This window comes from Asparagus officinalis, chromosome 3 (genome assembly GCF_001876935.1).
Source record: "Asparagus officinalis chromosome 3, Aspof.V1, whole genome shotgun sequence".
Lineage (NCBI taxonomy): Eukaryota > Viridiplantae > Streptophyta > Magnoliopsida > Asparagales > Asparagaceae > Asparagus > Asparagus officinalis.
In genome coordinates, this window is record NC_033796.1 from 32,151,047 (window position 1) to 32,162,780 (window position 11,734).

General features: G+C 47.4%; 1 protein-coding gene across 1 annotated transcript in view; it reads left to right on the top strand.

Moving 5' to 3' along the window:
• Window positions 261–11,734, top strand: part of LOC109834902 — a 30,247-nt gene continuing 18,773 nt past the window's right edge. Inside the window, exon 1 of the mRNA XM_020402919.1 lies at window positions 261–344. Coding sequence (XP_020258508.1) covers window positions 261–344 — 84 coding nt within the window. The remainder of the gene's footprint in view (window positions 345–11,734) is intronic.

Genomic DNA, 11,734 nt, shown 5'->3' on the forward strand with positions numbered 1-11,734 from the left:
ATGAGGAATAACCATGCTTGTAAAACGGTGGGGCTTGGTGATATAAAAATCAAAATGCATGATGAAGTGGTCAGAACCCTAACACGCATGAGGCATGTTCCCGACTTGTAGAAGAATCTTATCTCAGTTGGTGCTTTGGACTCCGATTGTTGCAAGATAATAACAGAGAATGGAGTAAAGAAGGTTGTTCGGAGTTCATTAGTAGTGATGAAGCGTATTCGTCACGGTAATCTATATACTCTCTCGGGATAGGAGATACAATGTTGGAACTGATGAAAGCGGTGGAGACCTATGTGAGCACACTCGGTTATGGCATAGGCAGCTTGGGCACATATCAGAGAAGGGTCTAGATTTGCTTGGTAAGGAAGGTTTGCTGAAGAACATGAAGAAACATTGCATGGATTTTTGTGATGATTGTGTGTACGGAAAGGCGTACAGGGTTTAGTTTCTGAGAAGCAAGCATAAGAGCAGAGGAATATTAGACTATATGCATACAGATGTTTGGGGTCCAGCTCAGACAACTTTTAAGGGTGGTTCCAGGTATTTTGTCTCGTTCATAAACGATTATTCTAGGTATGCTTGGATTTATTTTCTTAAGTATAAGAATAAGGTATTCGAGACATTTAAGAAGTGGAAAGCAATGGTTGAGAATAAGACATGCACTAAATTGAAGACACTAAGATCTGATAACAGTACATAATATACAGAGGGAGTTTTCAAGGAGTTCTGTGATCAGAAGGGTATTGCTCGACATTAGACAGTCAGGTCTACACCACAACATAATGGAGTCGTAGAAAGACTAAACCGTACATTACGGGAGAAAGCAATGAGTATGCGATCATATACTGGTTTGGACAAAGAATGATGGGCAAAAGCGGTTGCTACAACTTGTTACATAGTGAATCGTTCTCCACATTCGACATTGGATGGTGACGTACCCTATTGGGTATGGTCAGAGGAGCATGCAAATTACAATAATCTTAGGATTTTCGGATGTATCGCCTACTATCACGTCAATGAGAGAAAGTTTTATGCGAGGGGCAAGAAGACAATATTCTTGGGGATGCAAAGGGCGTAAAAGGCTATCGCCTTTGGTGTATAGAAGATTCCAAGTTCATGATTAGCAGAGATGTTGCGTTTAATGAGAAATCCATGATTGCCAGAGCATCCAAGAACTGTGGTGTTAAGGCTGTTGGGACTTCAAAGTTTTAGGTGATCGAATTAGAACCTAAAGACCAACGAGGTTCTAGTCATGTTCAAGAGGAGTATCATGAAGATGAATAGCTTGAACAGAAGGAGATTTAGCAAGAAAATGTACAGATATCACAACAACAATAGCTCGAAGATAGTTTGGCTTACACTAGGCCAAGGTGAGCATACAAGCAGGTTCAGAAGTTGGGGTCAGATCAGCCTCTGAAACACTATGAGCAGGTAAATTTGGTTGAGTACGCACTCTCGGTGGAGGATGATGAGTCGATCACCTTCAAAAAGCTATTCGGGATAGGGATAGTAAGAGTTGGTTGGCTGTGATGGAGGAAGAGATTGTTGTAGGCGTATAAAATTGCTTATAGGTCCCTTAGCATAGCTCGGCACAAACCGACGAACCAACGAGGCGACGAGGTTGACGAATCGCACGCAAGCAATGGAATACATCCATTCGCGTACGGAATCAAACCAACGGTTCGGGGAGTCAACGAGTCATCCAAACAAGAGCGGACTCGGATGAATCACGACCGAATCAAAGTCGGTTTCGGACTCGAACTCAAAGGTGGATTTACTGCCAAATCAGGAATCAGATTTACTGCTAAATTAGGTCAACAAATCAACCGCACAGCCGAATCACGGACAAAACGGGAACAACAACAAAACAACGGAACCCAAACACCCTGAGGGGCTCGGCCGAAACCGAGCCACCTCAGGGTGGCTCAGGAGTTTTGAAGACTTGAGGACTTGAACATTCAGATCTGGTTCTCGGCGAGCATCCACGTCACAAAAGGCAGGAGTTTGAGAGAGAGAGAGATCAGATCTGAGATCTACACGAGATAATACTCCGGATCAAAGCTTGGCCTTTGATCCCGAGAACTAAGGGCGATTATTTCCTTGGTGAATTAATCCCCCCCGGCTATTATTTTCTTCGTGAAATAATACCCGTTAAATCGTGTAGATCCGACCGGATCTAGATCGCGCGGTGGTCCACGGATTAACCCCGGCGTCGGCAAAGAACCCACACAAGCAAGAGACCGCAAAACAGAATCTTGCGATTCGTTCGACAAACAAGGAGAAAGTTGTAATTTTTATTTCTTTTTTTATTTGATTTTCGTTGTAACCGGATCTAAAAAAAGACCGGATCTTTGTAATCGATAAACTATTACAAGAATTTGCAATGGAATCAATAATGAAGAAAGCAACGATTTTCACCGCGAACAATCTGGCGACCACAGTGGGAGCCACCGATCTCGCTGCCGAGATCATCACGTCGCAGCCGCGGATCTCAATCCCGGTCGAGGAGGAGGTCGAGTATGAATTCGACCAGACCAAGTTCGAGGAGTATCTCTCATCCTCGTCCGGATCAACCTCCCCCCGCAAGTCCAAGAAGTTCTCCTCCAGGAGAAAAGCTCGTTGGTTTGAAGAAGTTCAGAACGCCAACAAAACTCTCACCCCAGCTGACGCCAAAGTCGCGTCAGGTGAAGTTCCACCGACCTCCAACGAGGTCAAACCTGTTCTTGTCAACGCTTCTACTGTTGAGGACATTGTGACTCTCTCGAAGAGAGCCCGCCAGAGGCGACGTCAACGCCTTGCGCGGCAATTCGCCAAAGCGATGGAGTCTACGGATGGGGTCCGCTACAACGCGGATCTGAAGAATAGGAGAGGCAAACAGCCTCAACAACTGAAGAATGGCGGTTCCTCCAAGCCGCCAACGAGCGAATGGATCCGGGTCAAACGGAACCGTTCGACACTCGAAGAGCGGATTCACAAACGCCGTGCATTGCTTGCACAAGCAAAAATCCTTGTGCAGAAGGCCGAGGAGTTGAAGAAAGAAAGAGTGGCCAAGAAGCCGCCATCAACCCGCCAAGTGTGGAGACCGAAACAGTCTCCAACCAAAACTCAATCTCCGGCAAATCAACCAAAGTCGCCGGTAATCCCAATAGCTTTTCCGGGAGATCATGCAGAATCATCCCGAAAGAAGAAGCCAGTCTTGGAGCGTCTCGGTCCACTTCCCGATGAGCGGGTCAAAGCTCCAGTTCAAGAGCGTTTGGGCCCGATGAAGAAGCCCAGAACGACTCAACACGCTGGGGTCGCCATCACCTCCAACGTGACAAAGAAATCAGGGCAGCTACGCGCGCTACCTTGCGTATTGAAGTCTAGGAGCCCGTTGAGAATTCACGCCCAGAAAGGCGCGTTTCGAGGCGCGTGACTCTCGAAAGTCCGAAGAAGGTAATTCGCACTCAGAAGGAAACGTTATCGTCTGATGATGATTACGTTATACCTGAGAAATCATGCCAACACACGATAGGTTGCTCCGACTTTCAAACGGACGAGCTATACTATCGTGCTGGGGGTACGAGCAAAGCCAGAAAGACAAGTCCCCGAGGACCGGAAACTCAGTGCCCTTGTTCAAAGCTCATTCGGGCGGTACTGGCTGAGTGCAACTGCATCAAAGCAGTCCCCGAAAGAGTTTCAGTTTTCGAAAGGCTCAGTATCGAAACGCCGAAACCAAGGCCTAGGCGTTTCCGACGAAGAAGAAGGATAGTCGAAGACGGAGAATTTCCAAGGGTCACCACCAACATGACCTGCAAAAGGGCATCGACACGGGATAATCCCGAGTCAATTCCGCCAATACCCCGATATCTAACTCGTCTGCAGTCTAGAGCTATCATATGAGGAACTTATGGTAGGATTCGGACAAGATCATCGTCAGAAGATGAAGAATCGGATTCCTGCTCTGCTGTCGCATCAGATAACACGGTATCCAGCGAGGGACAGCCCCGCGAGTCATTCATGATAAGCGCGGAATAAGTGGCCAAAATGCTAGAAGACGCCTTGGCTAAGTAACAGGAGAGCTTTAGGTTCGAAATGCGGATGGCCATGCAGAACATGAGAGAGATGCATGACCAACAGATCCAAGCACTGACGAACCAGCAAGGCGAACCGAGTCGTCGTAACCAAGTTCATCAGGAAGATGAGGATACAAATGAAGCTCATAATGCCAATAATCCTCCCGTCAACGCAAGGGGTGGTAATGAGGATGCTAGTCACAACACCACGCTTCCACCTCAGAATCGTGCTGACGAAAACTCGGGTGAAAGTCTAAAAATCAAAAATCTCGAGAGCAAAATCAACACATTGATCTCCGCTCAAGAGACGAAGAAAACGGGCATCCCTTGTCCATACCCACGAGAATGGGAATCAATCCCCTATCCGACGAAGTTCAGTCTGATTAACTTTACGCCGTTTGATGGGAAGGGTTCACCCACTCAGCATGTGATTTATTTCAAATCACACCTGGGGGTAATTTCTGGCAATGAGCCTCTGATGGTGCGGTCATTTGTCGGCACTCTTCGCGAAGCCGCCTTCGATTGGTATCGCCGCCTCAAGCCAGGTAGCGTGAACAGCTGGGACGACATGGAGACTAAGTTCCTCGCTAACTTCTTCGACGACGACACCGAAATATCCATCGGAACGTTGCTCGACGAGAAACAAAAGGAAGGGGAGTTGGTCGACACCTTCGTCAAGAGGTTCCTGAACAAGGCGATGAACTGTCGGGACCCGATCACTGAGGAGTTCATTCTCCAGACTTGCCACAAGGCCGAGAGGAACCGACCGACGGTTAATCCGCTGAACTCAAACTTCGCCTCTCGTGGTAAGGGCAAGGCAACTGCAGCTGCTGATGGTGCTAATCAAACGCCACAACGACAATCCCGAAGGCAGCAAAAGACTTCGGGTCCGAGATTCCAAAAAGAGTACTCTTTCAAGGACGAAGACGTTCCAGCCATCTTCGAATCCCTCCTTGAAAGTAACAAGATCAAGCTACCACCTATCACAAGTCAGGAGGAAGTTGACAACACGATGGATCCAAAGTACTGTGCATACCACAGGAGGGTCCTTCATCCCACCAATGATTGCTTCACTCTCAAGAATAGCATTCAGACATTGGTTGAAGCCGGCGTCATAACGCTAAGGTAAGCCAGTTGAGAACGGCACCACTCCGACAAGTATACGAGTATAAACTGCTTCTTAATAGGTATATGAGTCTAAACTGTTTCCCACTTTTGACGGGAAGTTCCTGGAGAATATTACGCTAGTATTCTTAAGGATAACCCAGTAAGGTAACTGAGAATAATGTCTGAACCAGTTCCACATAGGAAGCTGGGGGTGGAAGATTATGTAACGGGAAGTTCCCAAAAGAAATCCATATAGTGTATTCTTAGGGATAATCCGGTCACCACAGCAAGAAACCAAAACCCCCTCTCGATTCCCCCAATGAACGAGAGGTCCACAAATCGAGCGATCAAACCTTCCTACAGTTAGGATCGTCTTAAACCTTCCATTCGGTCAAACCTTTCTACAGTTAGGACCAAAACCAAAATCCCCTCTCGATTCCTCCAATGAACGAGAGGTCCACTTTCAAATCGAGTGATCAAACCTTCCTACAGTTAGGGTCACCTCAAACTCCTGTTTGGCCAAACCTTCCCACAGTTAGGACCAAAACCACGATTTACTCTCGATAAACGAGAAATTCATCTTTAGTTCGGTAATCAAACCTTCCGACAGTTAGGGTTATCCGAACCTTTTCGATTCTCGGAGTGGAGATCCCACTCTCAGTTTCACCTTTCCGGATTCTGGGGGTGGAGATCCCACCTCGAGTCTCCTTTCCAACTGAAGTTAGAATATAAAATTCTTCTTCTTCAGTGTCGGGAGATAGAATATAAAATTCTTCCTTTCCCACACCAACCCTTTTCCAAGAATTTAGGATTCATCATAGGAAGTTTATCCCGAATCCTAAGCAGGGATAAGTCTGCGCCTAACACGCGCTGCCGGTTTAGTCTTTTTCCGTAGAAAAAGACACCAGAGTTCGATTCTGGGGTATTCTATCCTGAAACCTAAGCAAGGATAAGTCTGCGCCTAACCCGCGTTGCCGGTTAGTTCTTAACCGTCAAAAAGAACACACGTTCACATATTCAACATTGTGGCAGGTTGTTATTAATAACACCAAAATCCATGCCTTACACGCATGGGGAATTTCATCCTGAATCCTAAGAAAGGATATGCCGACGCCTAACACGCGTCGCCGGTTTAGTCTTTTACCGATTGAAAAAGACACCAGAATACCAGTCTGGGGTATTTTTATCCCGAAGCCTAAGTAGGGATAAGTCAACGTCTAATACACGTTGCTGGGTAGCCTATTCCCATGACAACGGCGAAGTCTATGTATTCAAAGTCATAGCAACAAGTCTTAGAGGATTCAGTCTCTAAGCACAACGTTACATGCGGAACGGATTTAGACAATTCGCATGCTAGCCCGACTCAAACGGTAGTCGGTAAAGGCTAATCAAATCCGTTAAAGGCTTGGGGTTAGCCAAAAATCCTAAAGTCAACGCCTAACACGCGTCGCCGGGTAGTCTATTCCCGTGAGAAAGACGAAGTCTACGTATTCAATATCGTAGCACTAAAAGGGTTAACTCTTTTAGCTTAACGTCACATGCGGAACGGACTTGAACAATCCGCATGCTAGCCCGACTCAAACGGTAGTCGGTAAAGGCTCATCAAACCCGTTGATGGCTGAGGGTTTGCCAAAAATCCTATAAATACGAAAGTCACTGACGCATCAGCTCCATTAGTTGGTCTCGTGACTTGAGCATCCAACGACGTTCGAAACCCTAAGGTCAACGCCGGACAACGCGTAACCCTAAGTCAACGCCAGTCAATGCGTTGCGATCAAAAAAAAAATCAACGTACGACGTTCAAAACCCTAGGTCAACGCCGGACAACGCGTAACCCTAGGTCAACGCCAGTCAACGCGTTGCGAGCAAAAATTCAACGTACGACGTTCAAAACCCTAAGGTCAACGCCGGACAACGCGTAACCCTAGGTCAACGCCTATCAATGCATTGCAATGAAAGAATCAACACTCCGAAAAGTACACGAGTATAAACTGCTTCTTAACACTCCAAAAAGGCGTCGCAAATAAAGACTCAACGCCGACAGTCGAGGGTCAGTTCTGTGTTCAACCAACAAGCACGAGCTAAAAATCAGAAAACCAGGAATTGACTTCAAGTTCGAATTTCCGACAACGGTCAGACAATAAATGCAGCACCGGAACTCTTGCAGACATTCGACAAAGCACCGAATATGCAACGCATTGATCGGCGTTGGCCTAGGGTTACGCGTTGTCCGGCGTTGACCTTAGGGTTTCGAACGTCGTTGGATGCTCAAGTCACGAGACCAACTAATGAAGCTGATGCGTCAGTGACTCTCGTATTTATAGGATTTTTGGCAAATCCTCAGCCATCAACGGGTTTGATGCGCCTTTACCGACTACCGTTTGAGTCGGGCTAGCATGCGGATTGTTCAAGTCCGTTCCGCATGTGACGTTAAGCTAAAAGAGTTAACCCTTTTAGTGCTACGATATTGAATACGTAGACTTCGTCTTTCTCACGGGAATAGACTACCCGGCGACGCGTGTTAGGCGTTGACTTTAGGATTTTTGGCTAACCCCAAGCCTTTAACGGATTTGATTAGCCTTTACCGACTACCGTTTGAGTCGGGCTAGCATGCGGATTGTCTAAATCCGTTCCGCATGTAACGTTGTGCTTAGAGACTGAATCCTCTAAGACTTGTTGCTATGACTTTGAATACATAGACTTCGCCGTTGTCATGGGAATAGGCTACCCAGCAACGTGTATTAGACGTTGACTTATCCCTACTTAGGCTTCGGGATAAAAATACCCCAGACTGGTATTCTGGTGTCTTTTTCTACGGCGAAAGACTAAACCGGCGACGCGTGTTAGGCGTCGGCATATCCTTTCTTAGGATTCAGGATGAAATTCCCCATGCGTGTAAGGCATGGATTTTGGTGTTATTAATAACAACCTGCCGCAATGTTGAATATGCGGACGAGTGTTCTTTTTAACGGTTAGGAACTAACCGGCAGCGCGGGTTAAGCGCAGACTTATCCTTGCTTAGGTTTCAGGATAGAATACCCCAGAATCGAACTCTGGTGTCTTTTTCTACGGAAAAAGACTAAACCGGCAGCGCGTGTTAGGCGCAGACTTATCCCTGCTTAGGATTCGGGATAAACTTCCTAGTACCTGTGAGGCACAAATTTTGGGATTTGAAAAAGGTGGTGTCTTCTCTTGGGGCAAAGACGAACCCGAAATGGGAGAGGAAGAATTTTATATTCTATCTCCCGACACTGAAGAAGAAGAATTTTATATTCTATCTTCAGCTGGAAAGGAGACTCGAGGTGGGATCTCCACCCCCAGAATCCGGAACGATGAAACTAGGAGTGGGACCTCCACTCCGAGAATCGAAAACTTCGGATGATCCTAACTGTCAGAAGGTTTGATTACCGAACTAAAGGTGAATTTCTCGTTTATCGAGAGTGAATTATGGTTTTGACCCTAACTGTAGGAAGGTTTGGCCAAACAGGAGTTTGAGGTGACCCTAACTGTAGGAAGGTTTGATCACTTGATTTGAAAGTGGACCTCTCGTTCATTGGAGGAATCGAGAGGGGATTTTGACTGTGGTCCTAACTGTAAGAAGGTTTGACCAATGGAAGGTTTGAGACGATCCTAACTGTAGGAGGTTTGATCGCTTGATTTGTGGACCTCTCGTTCATTGGGGGAATCGAGAGAGGGTTTTGGTTTTGGTCCTAACTGTAGAAAGGTTTGACCAATTCCGAATATTATGTCCAGACTCTAACAATGAGAGTGTTGAGTGCACAGACGCGGTGAGAATTTGAATGGGAGTTTCTTATTCATCATCTTGCTGTGGTGACCGGATTATCCCTAAGAATACACTATATGGATTTCTTTTGGGAACTTCCCGTTACATGAATCATCCACCCCCAGCTTCCTTTGCAAAACTGGGTATGGTATTGTACTCAGTTGGGTGTCCGGGTTATCCTTAAGAATATCAAGCATGGTATTCTCCAGGAACTTCCCGTGAAAGAAAGGAAACAGTTTAGACTCATATACCTGTTGGAGTATGTAAAGAAGCAGTTTAACCTCATGCACTTGTTGGAGGATTGAGAAACAGTTTATACTCGTATACTCTTTGGAGTGTTGTTGCGACTTAATTGAGCGATATAACGTCGGCTTCAACCAAGGTTTGGATGCTGTTCTTAAGAGCAAAGCAAGCCTTGGTGGGATGAAGGATCCTCCTCAGTAGCTGCAGGTGCCTTGCCCTTACCACGAGAGGCGAAGTTTGAGTTGAGCGGATTAACCGTCGGTCGGTTCCTCTCGGCCTTCTTCCTTCGGATGAAGCGTTCGGCTTGTTCACCGCGCACCTTCAAGTCTTTCCAAGTGTCAGACGGTGCTGTTCCCATTGCTTCCAACACGTCCAGTGCAAGGTTATTGTGGCAAGTCTGGAGAATGAACTCCTCAGTGATCGGGTCCCGACAATTCATCGCCTTGTTCCGGAACCTTTTGACGAAGGTGTCGACCAACTCCCCGTCTTTTTGTTTTTCATCAAGCAATGATCGCTTGCTCTCCTCGGACCTTCAAATCCTTCCAGGTTTTGGATGGTGCTTTCCCCATTGCTTCCAACACGTCCAGTGCAAGGTTATTGTGGCAAGTCTGGAGAATGAACTCCTCAGTGATCGGGTCCCGACAATTCATCGCCTTGTTCCGGAACCTTTTGACGAAGGTGTCGACCAACTCCCCGTCTTTTTGTTTTTCATCAAGCAATGATCCGATAGATATCTCGGTGTCGTCGTCGAAGGGCTTGAGGCAACGATACCAATCGAAGGCGGCTCCACGAAGAGTGCCGACGAATGACCGCACCATCAGAGGCTCATTACCAGAGATAACACCCAGGTGCGATTTGAAGTAAATCAAATGCTGCGTGGGTGAACCCTTCCCATCAAACGACGTGAAGTTAATTAGACTAAACTTCGCCGGATAGGGGATTGATTCCCATTCTCGTGGGTATGGACAAGGAATGCCCGCCTTTTTCATCTCTTGAGCAGAAATCAACGTATTGATTTTGCTCTCGAGATTTTTAATCTTCAGGTTTTCACCTGAGTCTTCATCAGCATTCTCGTCACCACTCCCTGCATTAACGGGAGGATTATTGGCGTTGCGAGCTTCATCCGCATTCGTATGCTCAACTTCCTGAACAACTTGATTACGGTGGCTTGGTTCTCCTTGCTGGTTTGTCAGCGCTCGGATTTGCTGGTCATGCATTTCTCTCATGTTCTGCATGGCCATCTGCATTTCGAACCTGAAGCTCTCCTGTTGCTTAGCTAAGGCATCTTCGAGCATCTTGGCCACTTGTTCCGCGCTTATCATGAATGACTCGCAGGGTTCCCCCTCACTGGATACTGTATTATCTGATGTGACCACAGAGCAGGCATCCGACTCTTCACTTTCTGAAGGTAATCTTGTCCGAACCCTACCATAAGTTCCTCGTGCGATGGCTCCAGACTGCAGACGAGTTAGACGCCGGGATGCTTTCAGAATCGACTCGAGATTATCCCGTGATGAGGTCTCTTTGCTTGTCATATTAGCGGTGACCCTCGGGAATTCTTCATCTTCAACCACCGTCCTTCTTTGCCGAAAACGCCTACGCCTTGGTTTTGGCATTTTGGTACTAAGCCTTTCGAACACTGAAATTCTCTCGGGGACTACGGACTCCTCTTTCTGGCTTTGCTCGTACCCCCAGCACGATAGTACAGCTCTTCCGTTTGAAAGTCGGAGCAACCTATCGTGTGTTGGCACGATTTCTCAGGTATAACGTAATCATCATCAGACGATAACGTTTCCTTCTGAGAGCGAACTACCTTCTTCGGGCTCTCAAGAGTCACGCGCCTCGAGACATGCCTTTTTGGGCGTGAGTTCTTAGCGGGCTCTTGGACTTCGATGCGCAAATTAGTGCGTGCAGTTGCCTTGAGCTCCTTGTCACGTTGGAGGTGACGGCGACCCCCAGCGTGTTGAGTCGTTCGGGGCTTCTTCATCGGGCCCAAACGCTCTTGCACTGGAGTTTTGCCTCGCTCCTCGGAAAATGGACCGAGACGCTCCAAGACTGACTTCCTTTTCTAGGATGGTCCTGCGGGATCTCCCGGAACAGTTGTGGAAATCATCGGCGGTTTGGATTGATTCGCCGGAAGTTGAACTTTCGACGGCTGCAGTTGACGCTCTTTGGTCTGCACTGCCGCTTCAGACTTCGGCCTCCAAACTTTGCTGGTTGATGGCGGCTTCTTGGCCACCTCTTTCTGCAACTTCCTACGGGCTTCTTCAGCTTGAGCCCGTGCCTGCGCTGATAGTGCGCGGCGTTTGCGAATGCGCTCCTCCAGCGTTGATCGGTTCCGTTTGACACGGACCCATTCCATTGTTGGCGGCTTGGAGGAACCACCATTCATTGATTGTTGAGGCTGCTTGCCTCTTTTGTTCTTCAGATCCGCGTTGTAGCGGATCCCGGCAACAGACTCCATGGCCTTTGCGAATTGTTTCGCAAGGCGTTGACGTTGCCTTTGGCGGGCTCTCTTCGAGAGAGTCACCACGCCCCCTGCGGC